This window comes from Heterodontus francisci, chromosome 23 (assembly GCF_036365525.1).
Source record: "Heterodontus francisci isolate sHetFra1 chromosome 23, sHetFra1.hap1, whole genome shotgun sequence".
NCBI lineage: Eukaryota > Metazoa > Chordata > Chondrichthyes > Heterodontiformes > Heterodontidae > Heterodontus > Heterodontus francisci.
The window spans coordinates 25,570,851-25,593,626 of NC_090393.1; the positions used below are offsets into that span (position 1 = coordinate 25,570,851).

General features: G+C 46.2%; 2 protein-coding genes across 2 annotated transcripts in view; one reads left to right on the forward strand and one right to left on the reverse strand.

The window, feature by feature from the left end:
• Positions 1 to 22,776, reverse strand: part of scarf2 (scavenger receptor class F, member 2) — a 90,016-nt gene that overhangs the window by 65,493 nt on the left and 1,747 nt on the right. Inside the window, exon 4 of the mRNA XM_068054875.1 lies at positions 16,155 to 16,671. Within this exon, the coding sequence (XP_067910976.1) occupies positions 16,155 to 16,671 (517 nt within the window). The remainder of the gene's footprint in view (positions 1 to 16,154; positions 16,672 to 22,776) is intronic.
• On the forward strand, positions 36 to 6,916 carry LOC137383036 (mucin-2-like). Its single transcript, XM_068055635.1, has 9 exons — positions 36 to 300; positions 1,498 to 2,067; positions 2,154 to 2,821; positions 2,911 to 3,224; positions 3,436 to 3,687; positions 4,057 to 4,428; positions 4,549 to 4,901; positions 5,174 to 5,639; positions 5,725 to 6,916. Exons 1-9 carry the CDS (start codon positions 36 to 38, stop codon positions 6,914 to 6,916), a joined length of 4,452 nt encoding a protein of 1,483 aa, XP_067911736.1.

A 22,776-nucleotide genomic window follows, 5' to 3' on the forward strand; every position in this document is an offset into this window, starting at 1 on the left:
CCAACACCAGCAGCATCACCAATACCAACAGCACCATGAACACCAGCAGCATCACCATCACAAGCAGCATCACCGGCACCAGCAGCATCAACACCAGCAGCATCAGCAGCACCAGCAGCGTTACTGGCATCAGTAGCATCACCAACACCAGTAGCATCACCAGCACCAGCAGCGTTACTGGCATTAGTAGCATCACCAGCACCAGCAGCCTCATCCGACACCAGCATCATCACCAGCACCAGCAGTGTCACCGGCACCAGCAGCATTGCCAACACCAGCAGCATCACCAGCACCAGCAGCGTTACTGGCATCAATAGCATCACCAGCACCAGCAGCCTCATCAGGCACCAGCAGCCTCATCAGGCACCAGCAGCATCACCAGCACCAGCAGTGTCACCGGCACCAGCAGCATCACTGGCACCAGGAGCATCACCAGCACCAGCAGGGTCACAGACCCGAAACGTTAACTCTTTCTCTCGCCACAGATGCTAACAGCCCTGCTGAGTATTTCCAGCATTTTCTGTTTCTATTTCGGATTTCCAGCATTTGCAGTTTATTGTTTTGAAGTCACAGAAAATCTTTGTAAATTACTGGTTCAGCATCAGATACTTAGGAACAGTGGTTGTCCATTTAACCCCTTGAGTATGTTCGGCCATTCAGTGGCTGATCAGTAACCTAACTCTGTAAGTTAGATTATTGTGTCCAATTCTAAGCTTCACACTTTAGAAGGGATGTCAAGGACATGGAGAGAGAGCAGAAGCAATACATCGAATGTGACCAGAGATGAGGGGCTTCAGTTACCTGTGGAGACAGAGAAACTAGAATTGTTCTCCTTAGGTCAGAGAAGTTTAAGGAGGGATAAGATAAATGTGTTCAAAATTTAGATGGGTTTTAAGAAGGTAGATAGGAATAACCTGTTTCCACTGGTGGGAGGGATGGGAAGAGAGGGCACAGATTTAAGATAATTGGCAAACAATTCAGGAGGGCAATGAGGAGAGCTGATTAATGCGGCGAGTTGCAAGGATCTGGAATCCACTGCCTGAAAGTGTGGTGGAAGCAGAGTCAATAGTGTCTTCCAAAAGGAAATTGTATAAATTCTTGAAAAGGAGAAATTTCCAGGGTGCATGCGGAAACAGCAGGGGAGGGGGATAGATGTTTCAAAGAACAGGCACGATAGGCCAAATAGCTTCGTTCTGTGTTTTATGCTCCTAGGGTTCTATAAACACCGAACAATAGCTTCAGCATTAACAGGGATACTGGAACCATGCATCAGTATTAGCAGCAACAGTTGCAGTGGTACCAATTCCAAACAGAATTGGCAACACTAAACAAACCTCCCAATACCAAATGAGGCATGAGTGTCAGTGGCAGCAACACCACCACCTACAGCAACACCACCACCTACAGCAACACCACCACCTACAGCAACACCACCACCTACAGCAACACCACCACCTATAGCAACACAACCACCTACAGCAACAATAACACCTACAGCAAAACCACCTACAGCAACACCACCTCCTACAGCAACACCACCACCTACACCAACACCACCTACAGCAACACCAACAGCAACACCATCACCTACAGCAACACAACCTACAGCAGCATTACCACCTACAGCAACAAACTCCTACAGCAACAGCACCAACTACAGCAACACCACCAGCTACAGCAACACTAGCTACAGCAACACTACTTCCTACAGCACTGCCACCTACAGCACCGCCACCTACAGCAACACCACCTCCTACACAAACACCACTTCCTACAGCAACACCACCTCCCACAGCAACACCACCACCTACAGCAACACTACCGCCTACAGCAACACTACCGCCTACAGCAACACCATCAACTACAGCAACACCACCACCTACAGCAACACCACCACCTATAGCAACACAACCACCTACAGCAACAATAACACCTACAGCAAAACCACCTACAGCAACACCACCTCCTACAGCAACACCACCACCTACACCAACACCACCTACAGCAACACCAACAGCAACACCATCACCTACAGCAACACAACCTACAGCAGCATTACCACCTACAGCAACAAACTCCTACAGCAACAGCACCAACTACAGCAACACCACCAGCTACAGCAACACTAGCTACAGCAACACTACTTCCTACAGCACTGCCACCTACAGCACCGCCACCTACAGCAACACCACCTCCTACACAAACACCACTTCCTACAGCAACACCACCTCCCACAGCAACACCACCACCTACAGCAACACTACCGCCTACAGCAACACTACCGCCTACAGCAACACCATCAACTACAGCAACACCACCACCTACAGCAACACCACCTCCTAGAGCAACACCTCCTACAGCAACACCACCTTCTACAGCAACACCACCTCCTAAAGCAACACCATCACCTACAGCAACACCACCGCCTACAGCAACACCATCAACGACAGCAACACCACCACCTACAGCAACACGACCTCATACAGCAGCACCACCAACTGCAACACCTCCACCTACAGCAACACCAGCTACAGCAACACTACCTCCTAGAGCACTGCCACCTACAGCACCGCCACCTACAGCAACACCATCTCCTACAGCAACACCACCACCTACAGCAACACCTCCTACAGCAACACCACCACCTACAGCAACACCACCTGCAACAAGACCAACACCAAAAGCAACACCCCCTCCTAAAGCAACACCACCACCTACAGCAACACTTCCTACAGCAACACTACCAACAGCAACACTCCCACCTGCAGCAACACCATCGCCTAGAGCAACACCACCTCCTACAGCAACACCACCTCCTACAGCAACACCATCACCTACACCAACACCAGCGCCTACAGCAACAGAATCTCCTAACAGCAACACCACCTACAGCAACATCATCTCCTACAGCACAACTCCTACAACAACACCACCAACTCCAGCAACACCACCAACTCCAGCAACACCATCACGTACAGCAACACCAAAACCTACAGCAACACTACATCCTATGGCAACAACTCCTACAGCAACACCACTAACTACAGCAACACCACCACCTACAGCAACACCACCTACTGCAACACCACCTACAGCAACACCACCTACAGCAACACCACCTCCTACAGCAACACAACCTGCAGCAGCGCTACCACCTACAGTAACACTTCCTACAGCAACACCACCACCTACAGCAACATCACCTCCTACAGCAACACCAGCAGGTTGATAGGTAAATTGGCCATTATAAATTGTCACTAGTATAGGTAGGTGGTAGGGAAATATAGGGACAGGTGGGGATGTTTGGTAGGAATATGGGATTAGTGTAGGATTAGTATAAATGGGTGGTTGATGTTCGGCACAAACTCGGTGGGCCGAAGGGCCTGTTTCAGTGCTGTATCTCTAATCTAATCTAATCAACACCATTTCCTACAGCAACACTTCCTCCAGCAACACCACCACCTACAGCAACAACCCCTCCAACAGCAACACCACCACCTACAGCAACACTTCCTACAGCAACACCACCAACAGCAACACCATCACCGACACCAACACCACCGCCTACAGCAACACAATCTCCTACAGTAACAACACCAGCTACAGCAGCACTACCACCTACAGCAAGATAATCTCCTACAGCAACAACTCCTACAACAACAACACCAACTACAGCAATACCACCAAGTAAAGCAACACGATAACCTACAGCAACACCAAAACCGACAGCAACACTACCTCCTACAGCAACACAACCTACAGCAGCACTACCGCCTACAGCAACACCACCACCGATAGCAGCACCTCCGACAGCAACACCATTTCCTACAGCAACACCATCACCTATAGCAACACCACCACCTACAGCAACACTTCCTCCAGCAACACCACCACCTACAGCAACACCCCCTCCTACAGCAACACCACCACCTACAGCAACACTTCCTACAGCAACACCACCAACAGCAACACCCCCATCTGCAGCAACACCATCACCGATACCAACACCACCGCCTAGAGCAACACAGTCTCCTACAGTAACAACACCACCTACAGCAGCACTACCACCTACAGCAACATCATCTCCTACAGCAACAACTCCTACAACAACAACACCAACTACAGAAACACCACCAACTACAGCAACACCATCACCTACAGCAACACCAAAACCGACAGCAACACTACCTCCTACAGCAACACAACCTACAGCAGCACTACCACCTACAGCAACACCACCTACAGCAACACCAACAGCAACACCACCTCCTACAGCAACACCACCACCTATAGCAGCACCTCCTACAGCAACACCATTTCCTACAGCAACACCATCACCTATAGCAACACCACCACCTACAGGAACACTTCCTCCAGCAACACCACCACCTACAGCAACACCACCACCTACAGCAACACCACCACCTAGTGCAACACTTCCTACAGCAACACCACCTCCTACAGCAACACCACCTCCTATAGCAACACCACCTACAACAACACCTCCTACAGCAACGCAACCTCCTATAGCAACACAACCTCTTACAGCAACACCACCTACAGCAACACCACAACCTATAGCAACACCACCACCTACAGCAACACCTCCTACAGCAACACCACCACCTACAGCAACACCACCACCTACAGCAACACCTCCTACAGCAACACCACCTGCAACAAGACCAACACCCAAAGAAACACCCCCTCCTACAGGAACACCACCACCTACAGCAACACTTCCTACAGCAACATCACCAACAGCAACACCCCCACCTGCAGCAACACCATCATCTACAGCAACACCACCACCTACAGCAACACCACCTCCAACAGCAACACTATCACTTACAGCAACACCACCTACTGCAACACCTCCACCTACAGCAACACCAGCGACAGCAACACTACCTCCTAGAGCACTGCCAGCTACAGCACCGCAACCTACAGCAACACCATCTCCTACAGCAACACCACCACCTACAGCAACACCTCCTACAGCAACACCATCTCCTACAGCAACACCACCACCTACAGCAACACCTCCTACAGCAACACCATCTCCTACAGCAACACCACCACCTACAGCAACACCTCCTACAGCAACACCATCTCCTACAGCAACACCACCACCTACAGCAACACCTCCTACAGCAACACCACCTGCAACAAGACCAACACCAAAAGCAACACCCTCTCCTAAAGCAACACCACCACCTACAGCAACACTTCCTACAGCAACACTACCAACAGCAACACCCCCACCTGCAGCAACACCATCACCTAGAGCAACACCACCTCCTACAGCAACACCACCTCCTACAGCAACACCATCACCTACACCAACACCAGCGCCTACAGCAACAGAATCTCCTAACAGCAACACCACCTACAGCAGCACTACCACCTACAGCAACATCATCTCCTACAGCACAACTCCTACAACAACACCACCAACTCCAGCAACACCACCAACTACAGCAACACCATCACGTACAGCAACACCAAAACCTACAGCAACACTACATCCTATGGCAACATCACCTACAGCAACACCACCTCCTGCAGCAACACAACCTCCTACAGCAACACCACCTCCTACAGCAACACCACAAACTACAGCAACACCGCCTCCTACAGCAAGACCACCACCCACAGTTACACCACCTACAGCAACACCACCAGCTAGTGCAACACTTCCTACAGCAACACCACCTCCTACAGCAACACCACCTCCTATAGCAACACCACCTACAACAACACCTCCTACAGCAACGCAACCTCCTATAGCAACACAACCTCTTACAGCAACACCACCTACAGCAACACCACCACCTATAGCAACACCACCACCTACAGCAACACCTCCTACAGCAACACCACCACCTACAGCAACACCACCACCTACAGCAACACCTCCTACAGCAACACCACCTGCAACAAAACCAACACCCAAAGAAACACCCCCTCCTACAGGAACACCACCACCAACAGCAACACCACCTACAGCAACACCACCACCTATAGCAACACCACCACCTACAGCAACACCTCCTACAGCAACACCACCACCTACAGCAACACCACCACCTACAGCAACACCTCCTACAGCAACACCACCTGCAACAAAACCAACACCCAAAGAAACACCCCCTCCTACAGGAACACCACCACCAACAGCAACACCGCCACCTGCAGCAACACCATCATCTACAGCAACACCCCCACCTGCAGCAACACCATCATCTACAGCTACACCACCACCTACAACAACACCACCACCTACAGCAACACCACCTCCAACAGCAACACTATCACTTACAGCAACACCACCTACAACAACACCACCACCTACAGCTACACCACCACCTACAGAAACACCACCTACAACACCACCACCTACAGCTACACCACCATCTACAGCTACACCACCACCTACAGCAACACCACCACCTACAGCAACACCACCTCCTACAGCAACACCACCTACAGCAACACCACCACCGACAGCAACATCAGCTCCTACAGCAACACCACCACCGATAGCAACACCACCTATAGCAACACCACCACCGACAGCAACACAACCTCCAACAGCAACACAACCTCCGACAGCAAAACTTCCTACAGCAACACAACCTCCTACAGCAACACCACTACCTACAGCAGCACAACCTCCTACAGCAACACAACCTCCTGCGGCAACGCAACCTCCAACGGCAACACTTCCTACAGCAACATCAGCTCCTACAGCAACACCACCATCTACAACAACACCACTTCCTACAGCAACACCACCTACAGCAACACCACCACCTACAGCAATGCAACCTCCTACAGCGGCACCACCTACAGCAACACTTCCTACAGCAACACCACCTACAACAACACCACCATCTACAGCAACACTTCCTAGAGCAACACCACCTACAGCAACACCCCCATCTGCAGCAACACCACCTCCTAGAGCAACACCACCTACAACAACACCACCATCTACAGCTACACCACCATCTACAGCAACACCACCACCTACAGCAACACCACCTCCTACAGCAACACCATCACTTACAGCAACACCACCACCTACAGCAACACCATTACTTGCAGCAACACCACCACCTACAGCAACACCACCTATACAACACCACCATCTACAGCAGCACAACCTCCTACAACAACACAAACTCCTACGGCAACGGAACCTCCAACGGCAACACCTCCTACAGCAACATCAGCTCCTACAGCAACACCACCATCTACAACAACACCACTTCCTACAGCAACACCACCTACAGCAATACCACCACCTACAGCAACACCATCACCTAGAGCAACACCATCACCTACAGCAACACCACTACCTACAGCAACACCATCACCTACAGCAACACAACCTACAGCAACACAACCTCCTACAGCAACATCATGTCCTACAGCAACTATAGCAACACCACCTATCGCAACACCACCATAAACAGCAACACCACCACCGACAGCAAAACCACCGAAAGCAACACCATCACCTGCAGCAACACCACCTGCAACAACACCACCACCCAAAGCAACACCCCCTACTACAGCAACACCACCACCTACAGCAACACTTTCTACAGCAACACCACCAACAGTAACACCACCTCCTACAGCAACACCACCTACAGCAACACCTCCTACAGCAACGCAACCTCCTATAGCAACACACCTCTTACAGCAACACGACCTACAGCAACACCACCACCTGCAGCAACAGAACCTCCTACAGCAACACCACCTACAGCAATACCACCTCCTACAGCAACACCTCCTACAGCAACATTACCTCCTACAGCAACACCACCACCTACAGCAACACCACCTCCTACAGCAACACCATTACTTGCAGCAACACCACCACCTACAGCAACACCACCTATACAACACCACCATCTACAGCAGCACAACCTCCTACAACAACACAAACTCCTACGGCAACGGAACCTCCAACGGCAACACCTCCTACAGCAACATCAGCTCCTACAGCAACACCACCATCTACAACAACACCACTTCCTACAGCAACACCACCTACAGCAATACCACCACCTACAGCAACACCATCACCTAGAGCAACACCATCACCTACAGCAACACCACTACCTACAGCAACACCATCACCTACAGCAACACAACCTACAGCAACACAACCTCCTACAGCAACATCATGTCCTACAGCAACTATAGCAACACCACCTATCGCAACACCACCATAAACAGCAACACCACCACCGACAGCAAAACCACCGAAAGCAACACCATCACCTGCAGCAACACCACCTGCAACAACACCACCACCCAAAGCAACACCCCCTACTACAGCAACACCACCACCTACAGCAACACTTTCTACAGCAACACCACCAACAGTAACACCACCTCCTACAGCAACACCACCTACAGCAACACCTCCTACAGCAACGCAACCTCCTATAGCAACACACCTCTTACAGCAACACGACCTACAGCAACACCACCACCTGCAGCAACAGAACCTCCTACAGCAACACCACCTACAGCAATACCACCTCCTACAGCAACACCTCCTACAGCAACATTACCTCCTACAGCAACACCACCACCTACAGCAACACCACCTCCTACAGCAACAGAACCTCCTACGGCAACACCACCTACAGCAACGCCACCTCCTATAGCAACACCACCTACAGCAACACCTCCTACAGCAACGCAACCTCCTATAGCAACACAACCTCTTACAGCAACACCACCTACAGCAACATCAGCTCCTACAGCATCACCACCACCAATAGCAACACCACCTATAGCAACACAACCTCCTACGGCAACACCACCTACAGCAACATCAGCTCCTACAGCATCACCACCACCAATAGCAACACCACCTATAGCAACAGCACCATCTACAGCAACACAACCTCCTACAGCAACACATTCTCCTACAGCAACATCACCTCCTACAGCAACACCACCACCTACAGCAACACCACCTATAGCAACACCACCTCCTACAGCAACACAACCTCCTACAGCAACACCACCTCCTACAGCAACACCACGAACTACAGCAACACCACGAACTACAGCAAGACCACCACCCACAGTTACACCACCTACAGCAACACCACCACCTAGTGCAACACTTCCTACAGCAACACCACCACCTACAGCAACGCAACCTCCTATAGCAACACAACCTCCTACAGCAACATCACCTACAGCATCACTTCCCACAGCAACACCACCTACAACAACACCACCTACAGCAACACAACCTCCTACAGCAACACAACCTCCTACGGCAACACCACCTACAGCAACATCAGCTCCTACAGCATCACCACCACCAATAGCAACACCACCGATAGCAACAGCACCATCTACAGCAACACAACCTCCTACAGCAACATCACCTCCTACAGCAACATTACCTCCAACAGCAACACCACCACCTACAGCAACACCACCACCTACAGCAACACCACCACCCACAGCAACACCCCCTATAGCAATACCAACTACAGCTACACCACCTAGAGCAACACCATCACCTGGTGGATGGGGTGCTGATCATGCTGACAGCTTTGTCCTGTATGGTGTTGAGCTTCTTGACTTTTGCTGCAGCTGCAGCCCCCATCCCAGGCAAATGGGGCGGCACAGTGGCGCAGTGGTTAGCACCGCAGCCTCACAGCTCCAGGAACCTGGGTTCGATTCTGGGTACTGCCTGTGTGGAGTTTGCAAGTTCTCCCTGTGTCTGCGTGGGTTTCCTCCGGGTGCTCCGGTTTCCTCCCACATGCCAAAGACTTGCAGGTTGATAGGTTAATTGGCCATTATAAATTGCCCCTAGTATAGGTAGGTGGTAGGGAAATATATAGGGACAGGTGGGGATGTGATAGGAATATGGGATTAGTGTAGGATTAGTATGAATGGGTGGTTGATGGTCGGCACAGACTCGGTGGGCCGAAGGGCCTGTTTCAGTGCTGTATCTCTAAACTAAACTCTAAACTATTCCATCACATTCCTGGCTTGTGCCTTTTAGGTGGTGCACTTGCTTTGGTGAGTCAGGAGGTGAGCCACTCAGATTAATCAGCCTCTGAGATACATATCACCATGCTTGTTATTTTAGGGCACATTGGAGCAAAGTGTGCTCTGTGCAACCTATATCAACTGGAGGTCCAGCTAAAGAGGAGCAACGGGTAAATTTGTGTGTGATTTTGTGCAGCAAGTGTCACTGCCACGAACTTTCCCAAGATCACCACCTCTCGCCATCACCATCCCCCCACCTCACTCACCCTGCCACAGACCTACCTTGTCCCGACTCGCAGGGCAGGCTGAGCAGTATTATTGTGGGCCAGAGCAGGCAGCCTGTCTCGGGGCTGTTAATTTCCTCCTACAGCTTGCTGCAAGAATGCTAATGAAGCCCAATCTTCAAAATGGACCAGGCCACCTGCTGGGACTACTGGGCGCCCAACTAGTAGGTGACCACGTGAAGCCTGCACGTGGTGAACGTCTACTCCATTGTGTCTCTTGGAGCATGTGGTCACCTCATTCTACACCGACCCTATAACCTGTGATCTCATCAACACCTTTTGGACGAAGTTATTTGACACAGCGGAAAGTGACTTCAGCTGGGACTCTGTTCCACATAACCACTACACTGCGAGAGAATTGAAAAAATGTAACCTTTAATATTGCTTATGGCTTGTTAACTTAAAATGTGTTTCCTCTAGTTCTGGGCTCACAGTTCAAATCATGTCCTCACTTACACCTACATCACGTATTCCTCTCAGAACTTTCAAGACCTTCAGTTTTCCATTTTATAATGTAAACAACTTCAGCCCCTTGAGGTTTTGCTCATAACTTAAAGCCCCGAGTTAATAATTTTAGTTCGTGTTTATCTCTTGACTTCTATCCGGCATGTGCAGCAGAAATTATAAAGGGGAAATGTTTATGTGTAGCACACGCACACTTTGGAGTGCCAACTGTGAGTTAAACCAATGGCAGTTAGGAGAGTGGCATTGGATTTCCACATGTTGCATTGAGTTCTTACCCAGTGTTTTATCGGGATGAGAATCAGTTGCCAGACAAACAAGAAATCATTGTCCCACACTTGTATCAAGCTTCCTACCTGTGGCAGTAGTATATACATAGTGTGGCAGGGAATGTGGGGGGAAGGAGAGTTCACAAATCCCTGATAGCCTTGCCTCATCCAATTAATATTCTGTACGCCTGCCCACACACTGCTGCTCACTGCGTGTTTTGATCTGCCCTTCCTGTTGTCTAGACTGTGTTCCAGATTGTTTTACATCTTTCTCTGCCTTATTCTGGGATCCTGTTTGAGAAGTTCCACATGTTTTTTTTAAATGCTCACATCTGTGTCATGTAAGTGGCCTCAGCCTGCTCCGACCGTCACGCCAGGAACCCTATCAGCCTTTTCTGTACAAGACCATTTAAGTTTTAGTCTTATTTTGCAATCTGTACCCATAACCAAAACAGTCCACAGATGAAGTCTTACTTCTGGTACTGATAGTTCACATAAACGAGGCTCATTTAATCTTGCTGTTTTATTTTGCAATTTTCTCCTGCCCTCTGCAGTACTTTTCCCTGGCAACAGCAGCCCCCTGTCTTATCTTCATGAGCAAGTCTGGACAGTGTTATTCAACTGTAGAGGGCATCACCATTAAGCTTAATCATTAATCTTGATGTCCACACAAATATACATTCTAGCAGGAGTTACTGGATAGTGATTCAAAGCACAAACCCTGGCTCATGTTCCCTACACTAGCTTAGGGGTGTTGAAGTTAATTACTTGTGCCCCCAATTGCCACAACAGCTGTGATCAGTTAACCTCGCATAGGCTGTGTTTGGAGCCCGGCACCTTCCAAGTTTATGTAGCACAGTGCCATGCTGGGCCATTAGAAGTCGTTGTTTTTATTTTCTATTTATTTTAAGTAATTTTTTGCTCACTGTGGCATGTTCTATTCTCCATTCAAACAACAGGGATACTGGACCATTCCTGTGTCTCCACCAATAGCTGGTTAATACAGCAATGAAGATTAGCTCGTCTCTGAATTTCTCTTCCCGTCTGGGAGTGTCTCAGCTCCAGTATCCTTGCATAGAACAGCAATTCACCCCTGATATAATGTGACATTGCAATGGGGTAAGCTCTACATCACAGAGGATATCTCTGACAATTAACACACTTTTAAACTATCCTTTTACTATAAATATCTATAACATATTAAAACTCTTATATGCGCATTTCCCATCTGCAAAACCTTACACGCTGTTGTCACCTCGTTGCCAACCATATCCATTATAATTGCCTATGTCCAGAGCTAGCTATGCAAACTTATCACACTTTAATTACACTCTCTTGACAGTAGTTGTGTATCTCCTATGTCCTCAGCCTGTACAGGACAGAATTATATCTTTGCACACTGGTCCAATTATACCCCACCCTCTAACTCCCACTTCACATTGAGCCTTCACTTCGTCTGGCATGATATGATTTATTTTCACAGTGGCACAGTCAAGCATACAGAAGATAAATGACCGTCACTTACACCTTTAGGGGCGTTTTATTGAGAAACAGCCCACTACCGCAATAAAGGGCCTCAGTTCCCACTGAGATGATATTGTAAACATACACGAAAGGAATGTGTTTATAGTTTCACTGAGAAATACCAAAAGCAATCTTAACAAACCGATTTATGATAATGCTCCACATAGTGCTCAGAGGAGTTTTCATTCCATCGAGTTAAAGAAACCTTTGGGCTTCACTAAACCAGCAACACCAACAGAAAATTGAATGAAGAGAAGGGTATCAAAGCCCACTGAACCATCTTATATTTTTGAGAACCTATTCAGGGAGTTGAGCCCCATCTTTGTATTTGTCATTTCATTCACAGGAGGCTAGACCCTGACAAACAGCAGCAGCCCAAGAAATCATATTCCTTTTAGCTAATGAGCTTGTTATCATTTTGGGGGGGGGGGGGGGGAATGATGGCAGTAGTCACTGCCTGTTTAAGCAATGAAGTGCCAAAGGATGTATATTTTCTAGGTACTTATGTATTTGTATATTTGTATGCCTGATTACAAGGAGGAAAATCAGGTGGACAATTCTCTCAATTCAATTTTCCTCCACGTGCTCTTTCCAGGCATTCCTTTAGGTGTCAGCTGTGGCTCAGCTGTTAGCACTCTCACCTCTCAGTCACGGAAGTTGTGAGTTCATAGTTCCATTCCAGAGACTGCAGCAGATAATCTAGGATGGCACTCCCAGAGAAGGACTGGGAGAATGCTGCACTGTCAGAGGAGCTATCTTTCAGATGAGACATTAAACTGAAGCCCAGTCTGTCCTCTCAGGTGGGTATAAAAGATCCCATGGCACTATTTCAAAGAAGAGCAGAGGTGTTCGATACAGTTTTTAGCCTTCAACCAACATCACTAAAACAGATTATCTAGTCGTTATCTCATTGCCGTTTAAGGGACCTTGCTGTCGTGTTTCCTACATTTCAACAATGACTACACTTCAAAGGTTTGTTGGTTGCAAAGCTCATTGGGACATCTTGAGGCCAATAAAGATGTTATATAAATGCTTTCCTCTTTCTTTGCACCCTGGCACAATGAAAGGAAGATCTGCTCCTACAAGTTGAGCATTGGAATGTAGCAACATCAGTTTTACAGCAATGCTAATCATGTGGAGGGTCAACCAAGAGCCTCACTCAATTTTGCTCCAATGCCACGGCAGATCCTCACTCTGGACCCAAGCTCCTAGGTGAAACTGCTTCACAATGACACTACAGTTAGTGTGAATGGATCCTTCAGCCAGGCTGCTGGTGTTCAAATTTTGATATGGGAGTTATATTTTATCCAAAATAACGCTTCAAGTTAAATCATGACAGTGGGACAAAGGATCACAAGTTTCAACTGGTGAAAGATACAGTTTGGATTGATGACAGAAAGAACTTATTTCCACAGGTGAAATAGACTTTTGGGGACAGTAAAGGAGAAAAAACACCGGAGTCATTTAACAAACAGTAGTGTACTGTGACAGGATGGGAACTCTTCCAGATGAATGAGGAAGGATGAGCTGAATGCCATTCCTCATCTGCATCTGCCTTGTGATTTTCTGAATGCGATTACATAAATCACTCATTTTTAACACCATCATCAACTTGTCCAAGATGATCTGAGACACATCGTGGTTGATTTAATGAGTCTACTCCCATCAGGCTAGTGTGGGGCTGATGAGTTGGAGGCCTGAACCACCTTTACAATTTGTACACACTTTGAGCAGCTCACCAATCGGAGGGGGTGGGAAGTCATTCCAGGTAGGTTAAAGGTTGGGGGGGAGGGGGGGTGGTGGTGGTGGCAAGCATGGAGGCAATCCTCCAGAGGGAATCAGATGATCAGGATGATTTTTGTGGGACCTGGAAGAATGTTTCACTCCGAACTGCAAAAATAATTTTAAATATTTTTCTTGAAGTTTTTCGGACCTGCCTGCAGCAGTCCCTTTAAGGACAGTGATCAGGTCATTCTACATCCTGCGCCACTGGGTGGAGTGTACCCAGAGTAGACCACATCCATTGGTACTTAAAATTTTATCAGCACCTGTTTGATGTCATAGGATTCTGATTTGTTTGAGATAATGAAGCCTATCTCTGGTGGCCTGTATCTCAGCAGAAATGGGGCAATAAGTTCTGCACCCCATTTTCAGTGTAATACTGTCCCATTCCTACCCAAGAATAAATAGAAAATTGACCCCATTATCTTTGCTTAAATTCCCATGTTATGATTCACAGATAAAATCTCCAGCAACATACATGACAAAAAAACAATCTGCTCGCAATTGATGGTTTTAGCAGAAACACTTCAGCCATAGATTTCTGGGTTCTCAAACTGAAACATGTGAGGACAATACTATCTATTCAAGGCAATAGTTCATTCTGCAGCTGTATACTGCAATCAGTGTATGTTTTGCCAGAATCATGTTACATTATTTTTTTAAATGGGGTGCATTGTTGAATTTTTTTTCCACCAGGCATTGCTCGTTGAGCTGTCATTTCAATGCGCAAACTTGCTGAATATCAAATTCTACCAGAGTCAATTAGTGGCAGTTGTGAAAACGTTGTTCTCATGAGTGATTGATTTTGGCTGGAGAGAGGGGATGCAGGTCAGTTTAACCAGCGTCTATGTGATTGCCCTGTCTCTCTCTACATGTCAATCATGTTTAACTTTGGGCACTGGTATAGAATGTGCAATATCAAACTGACAGACAAATGTACACCTCACATGATTTTCTCTACCTTTGACTACAATGGAAAGGAAGGTATGGCGAATGATGGGGGGCAATTTGATAACGCCCACTTTACAACATCACCCAAAGTTAATGTTATCCCCAGTGTGTCTGTGCCCACAAATATATAATGAGCTGATGATATTTGATGATGAACTGTGCTGCTCTCCATGCTTCTCAGGAGTTTGCTGTCCAGCCAGCAAGATATAAAACCATTTTTGTAGCCATCTAATGACCAAGTGACTATATTCCTGGGTTGGTGGGAGGGGGGTGGAGGGTGGGAAATAGGCCTCTTTGGTTTGAATTGGCTCCAAGATGGTGCATCTGGTGATGGGAAATTAAAACTGACTTGATCTTCTGTGCCAGACTTGTTAGTTCACTACCTGGGCCACTACTGTAGAGTAATGATGATGACAGACTAATTAGCCAGGCTTATTGTTGGGACTTAGAGGGTATGATAACTAATTAGCCAGGCTAGTCTTTCAGCAGGGATGGGATTCTTCCCACTTGGCTCCATATGCTCCTGTAAGACCGTGCTTCAGCGAGACAAGCAGTGCAAAGCTTACCTGTGGGCTCAGTTTTATCTGGTTAACTCCAATATTACCAAAGCACACATTTGGGGGAGCTCAAGCTTTGTCTCCTGGCAACCTGTGCCTAACTTCTCTCTGCTTAAGTAACTGAGGTGTGGCCCTATAGGGAGAACATGTACACCCCATAAGAGGCAACCAAAAACTACATATGTTGGTTCCCTCCTGTGGGACTCTTAACCATAATGATTGGCTTCAGGCACAGAGCTGACCAAAGTAACAGAATCCATGGATAATTATATAAAACGTACCTTCTTTTACATCCGAGACCAAAAAATCCAGCTGGACATGGCTCCCTGCAATACCTCCCTCTGTATCCAGAATAGCATGAGCATGATCCATCGACAGGGTTACATTTCCCGTGCACACACTGGCAGCGCTCACATCTCGGCCCCCAGAACTTCTCCTTACACTGGCACCTCCCCATCAGCTGGTCACATGGCGAGCTGTTACAGGAGCACTGATTGTGGCAGCTACGGCCCCACCAGCCTGGCTGGCACATGCACTTGCCTGTTTTTGGGTCGCACTGAGAGTTGGAGCTGCAATAGCAGAGGTTTGAACAGGTGGGGCCCCATCTGCGTGGCTCACACTTGCACTTCCCGGTATCCTGGTCACATTTTCCATAGTGGCACAGACAAAGTTTATTACAGGTTGGCCCCCAGCGGTTGGAGTTACAGGTGCATTTACCAGTCACATCGGCGCAGCGCCCGTTTGGGTGGCACAGGCACATCTCCTTGCAGTCCGGGCCCCAGAACCGTTCGGGACACTCTGAAAAGATAAAGGACCACAGCTTAGACAGCTCTTAAGGAATGATATCCCAGCTGCGTTCTGTGTTTTTCTACATGTTGTTTTACAAGCAGCTGCAGTTCAACACCCATTGTATTAATGCAAGGAAAAAATCGAGGGCATGCAAAGGTCATTCAGCGAATTGAAGCTCATACTCCAGCACACTAATTCTCTCATTATAACATTCAACCATCTTCGGAAAACCTTTTGGCTTCATTACCTTAATTTTAAGATTCTCATCCTTATTTTTAAATCCCTCCATAGCATCGCACCCCGCCCCCCCCCCCCCCCATTTCTGTAACATCCTCCAGCCCTAAAATCCTCCAAGATATCCGCGTCCTCCAATTCTAGCCTCTTGCGCATTCCTTATTTTAATTACCTCACCATTTCTAGCTGTGCTTTCAGCTGCCTAGGCCCAATGCTCTCAAATTCCCTCTCTACCTCTTCTTCTTTAAGCCTCCCCTTAAAATCTATCTCTTTGACCAATGTTTTGGTCATCTGTCCTAATATCACCTTAGCTGGTTCGGTGTCAATTTTTTTTTGATGCTCCCTTGAAAAATCTTGAGGTGTTTTACTGCATTAAAGGTACTATATAAATGTAAGTTGTTGTTAGATAGTAGATTATTCCAAATGTTCATTACCCTTCAGTAAAGAAATACCTTTGATAATGTAATTTACATAGAAAATAGGAGCAGGAGTAAGCCATTTGGCCCTTCGAGCCTGCTCCACCATTCATTATGATCATGGCTGATTGTCCAACTCAGTAACATGTTCCCGCTTTCTTTCACCCCATACCCATTGATCCCTTTAGACCCAAGAGCTACATCTAACTCCTTCTTGAAAACATACAATGTTTTGGCCTCAACTGCTTTCTGTTGTGGTGAATTGCACAGGCTCACCACTCTCTGGGTGAAGTAATCTCTCCTCATCTCAGTCCTGAAAAGTTTATCCCGTACCCTTAGACTATGACCCCTGGTTCTAGACTCCCTCACCATCGGGAACATCCTTCCTGCATCTACCCTGTCAAGTCCTGTTAGAATTTTATACGTTTCTATGAGATGCCCCCTCACTCTTCTGAACTCCAGTGAATATAATCCGAACCGACTCAATCTCTCCTCATACGTCAGTCCCGCCATCCCAGGAATCAGTCTGGTAAACCTTCGCTGCACTCCCTCTATAGCATGAACATCCTTCCTCAGATAAGGAGACCAAAACTGCACACAATATTCCAGCTGTGGCCTCACCAAGGCCCTGTATAATTGCAGCAAGACATCCTTGCTCCTGTATTCAAATCCTCTTGCTATAAAGGCCAACATAGCACTTGCCTTTTTTACTGCCTGTTGGACGTGCATGCTTACCTTCAGCGACTGGTGTACGAGAACACCCAGGTCTCGTTGCATATTCCCCTCTCTCAGTTTATAGCTGTTCAGATAATAATCTGCCTTCCTGTTTTTTGCTATCAAAGTGGATAACATCACATTTATCCACATTATACTGCATCTGCCATGCATTTCCCCACTCACTTAACTTGTCCAAATCACCCTGAAGCCTCTCTGCATCCTCCTCACAACTCACCCTCCCACCCAGTTTTGTCTCATCTGCAAATTTGGAGATATTACATTTAGTTCCCTCATCTAAATCATTCATATACATTGTGAATAGCTGGGGTCCTAGCACCGATTCCTGCGGTACCACACTAGTCACTGCCTGCCATTCGGAAAAAGATCCGTTTATTCTTACTCTTTGTTTCCTGTCTGCCAACCAATTTTCTATTCATTGCAATACACGACCCCCAATCCCATGCGCTTTAATCTAACCTGCTAATCTCTTATGTGGAACTTTGTCGAAAGCCTTCTGAAAGTCCAAATAAACCACAACCACTGTCTCCCCCCTCATCAACTCTACTAGTTACATCCTCGAAGAATTCTAGTAGATTTATCAAGCATGATTTCTCTTTCGTAAATCCATGCTGACTCTGTCTGATTCTACCACTGTTCTCTAAGTGCTCTGCTATAAAATCTTTTATAATGGACTCTAGAATTTTCCCCCTACCGATGTCAGGCTGACTAGTTTATCATTCCCTGTTTTCTGTCTACCTCCCTTTTTAAATAGTGGGGTTACATTAGCTACCCTCCAGTCTGTAGGAACTGTTCCAGAGTCTATAGAATCTTGGAAGATGACCACCACTGCATCCACTATTTCTAGGGCCACTTCCTTAAGTACTCTGGGATGCATACCATCAGGCCCTGGGGATTTATCGGCCTTCAATCCCATCAATTTCCCCAACACCATTTCTCTACTGATACTGATTTCCTTCAGTTCCTCCCTCTCACTAAACCCTGTGTTCCCCAACATTTCTGGTATGGTATTTCTGTCCTCCTCTGTGAAGCCAAAACCAAAGTATGCATTTAGTTGGTCAGCCATTTCTTTATTCCCCATAATAAATTCCCCTGTTTCTGAGTGTAAGGGACCTACACTTGTCTTCACCAATCTTTTTCTCTTCACATACCTATAGAAACATATACAGTCAGTTTTTATGTTCCCCGCAAGCTTGCTATCATTCTCTATTTTCCCCTTCTTAATCAATCCCTTGGTCCTCCTTTGCTGAATTCTAAACTACTCCCAATCTTCAGGGCTATTGTTTTTTCTGGCAAATTTGCATGCCTATATCTTGGATCTAATGCTATCTTTTAAATTTAAATTTACTTTTCACTCATTTAAATATATGTTCTCTACTCCTACTGGCCTGATTCTTCTTCAAGTAACTATCTGAGTTCACCTTTTCGATGCCAATCAATACATGATATAAAAGATGTCGAGATTGCACAGAACCAGCTTTCCATTGTTTCAGCTCTCAGCACATCCCCTTTATACCTAGGTTCAATCTTGTTGCTCCTCTCTGCATCATTTTCACTGTATATATATACTTTTTGAAATTGGCCAACCATAGGAACATTAGGAACAGGAGTAGGCCATTTAGTCCCTTGAGCCTGCTCCATCACTCAATGGATCATGGCTGATCTGCACCTCAACTTTGTTTACCTTTGTTTCATAGCCCTTGATCCCCTTGCCTAATTATAATTTATCCATCACAGTCTTGAAAGCTGCAATTATTTTAACATCCACAGCCTTTGGGGGCGAGTGAGTTCAAAGTTTCTATGACCCTTGCTGTGAAAAAGTGCTTCTTAATTTTGCTCCTGAATCACCCAGCTCTAGTTTTTAAAGTTAATGTCTGTTTGTGCTTGATTGTGCAGAGACTTTAGATTACACAGGCTGGATCACATTTAGAATACTGTATATAATTTTGATATCGTAATAAACCTTGTATTGATACCAAGCTAGGTAGCAAAGTAAGCTGTGAAGAGGACACAAGAGGCTTCAAAGGGATATAGACCAGTTAAGTGATTGGGCGAGATGGTAGCAGATGGAGCATAATGTGGGGAAGTGCAAAATTATCCAGTTTGGTAGGAACAAAGAAAAAGCAGAATTTTGTTTTAAAGTTAGGAGATTATAGCAAATGTTTGTATTCAGAATGATGTTGGTGTCCTTTTAGACAAGTCACAGAAAGTTAACATGTAGGTAGAGCAAGCAATAAGAAAGGCAAATGCTATGTTAGCCTTTGCTAACCTATGCAACTGGGTTGGAGTATAAGAGCATTGAAGTTTTGCTCCAGTTATATCGGGCTTTGTTGGGACCACACCTGGAGTTCTGCACTGTTTTGGTCTCCTTACCTAAGGAAGGATGTGCATGTCTCAGAGGGGGTGCAACAAAGTTTCGCCAAATGAGAGGGCTGTCCTGTGAGGAGAAATTAAGTAAAATGGTCTATAGTCTCTCAAGTTTACAAGAATGAGAGGTGATTTTACTGAAATGCATAAAATTCTTCAAAGGCATAACAGGCTAGATGCTGCAGGATGTTTCCCCTGGCTGGAGACTCGAGAACTAGTGATCATAAGTCTCAGGCTAAGGGGTGAGCAATTTACAACTGAGACGAGGAGAAATGTCTTCACTCAGAGTTGTGAATCTTTGGAATTCTCTATCCCAGCGAGCTGTGAGATATTCAGTCATTGACTCTTGGGCACTTGGGGAATCAAGGGATATGAGGATAACACGGGAAAGGGAGTTTATGTAGAATTTCAGGTATGATCTTAATGAATGGTGGAGTAGACTTGAGGGGCTGTATGGCCTACTCTTGTTTCTGTTTCTTATGTTTCTTATTGTTCTCTAAATTTCTATGTCCAGATTATCTATGTATATAATAAATAATAACAGCCCCATCACAGACTGTCGAGCACTGTCATCACATCTTTCCAGTCTGAGAAACTTCCATTTTCTCCCACTCTACTATTCTGGCAATCCATCCCAACAATCTGCTTGCTTTTATAATTGCATCTCCGCATCATCTTCATATTGGAAGTGCTGAATCTACCGTGACTCCCAGGTCACATTCCACTTCTCCCACTCAACATTTTGCAAAAAAAGTGCTTTTCCATTCTTCCTACTTAAGCCCTTCATTGGACAACTTTTTTTCTTCCAATGTGCAATACCTTGCTTTTATTGTTTTTATATTTCATTTACAATTTAACTACCCAATCCCATAATAGATATAAATCCTCCTGAAAAATATTGGCTGCATCTTCCAACCCTACGACACTTCTTGTTTTACTGCTGTCTGCTGTGTGAAAATAACAGTAAATTGCGAGCATCAGTCTTCATTTATTCAGCAGGGCAAGGATCACCCACCATGTAACAGTACAAAATTACTGTTTATTCAGCAGGTTAAGGGTAACTCTGTGTAACTGCACAAAATTACAGATGTGCAAGTGTACAGATTCCTCTGCCATCAAAACTGGTGCTTCTCCCACAAGATATGAATGGAGATCTGACCATGCTGGCTCTAACGTAACAGTTGGACTTGGCGCAATATGAATGGAATGTAGTCATACTCCTTTTTAGAGTGAATCTAACCTTGTGGACAACCAATTTGGCATTGGTAACAAGCTTAATGCACACACAGCTGAGAGAAGCTGGATGATTGTGAGGATTAGGCTGGTTTTGGATGAGATGATACTGGCTCAAAACACACTGGATACAAATGAAAACTGCAGGGTTAATACAAATCAAAGGAATATTTTCTGAGAAAACATGATATAATCTGAAGTTACACTGCTGTCAAATGAGCAAGCTGCCACTTGATTGTTGTATTACATCTGTTTCCTTGACATGGGGTGGTGATGAATGTTGGACTGGAACCACGCTTGGCTGGGAGATAGCAGGCTCCTCTTTTAGCACCTGGTGAGCTCCTAACTTCAGCCACGTTGCTACTTGGAGTGGAGGCTTTCTGTCTCTCCAAATTAGGGGCCAACTCCAAGTGCCTCCCTGGGCTGGTCACAGATCAATATCAAAGATGATTGGAAACTGATCATTCATCTTGCCTTCTGAATATGGTGAATATGGTATATTGTGCACAGAAATACAGAAAGGGGATAAAAATGAATCCCTGCATAACACAGAATGGATTTTAATACTCAATATTGTCATTAATATTTCAGAGTACAACTCACAAATTCCATTTTACAAACTGACATGTTTGTATTGTTAAAACAGCCATTTCAGTAACTAAATAGCTGGTGCAAAGGGGCAAGCTCGGTAATGGGATCACACCTAAAACACATCAATCAAAAGGAGCTGTGAACAGACATTATCGATCACTGAGCTAACACAAAACGATAGTTTTTTTTTTATTCAGAAAGGCAACGATCACGCACTGTTGTAACCATACAAAATTACAGTTATTTCAGCAGTGTTCGGGTTTTTGTGTAACAATACAAAATTACAATTTATTCAGCAGGTTAAGGATCATTCACTGTGTAAGTGTATGGAGTGTTTATTCAGAAGGGTAAGGATTACTCACGATGCAACTGTACAAAATTTCTGTTTAGTCAGCAAGGGTAAGGGTCACTCATGCTGTAGTTGAATGGAGCGGTTACTTATTCAGCATCACCTGCTATGTAAGTGGACAAGATTACTGTTTATTCAGCAGTGTAAGGGTAACACACTGTGTAACTGCAGCGAGTTACCATTTAGTTC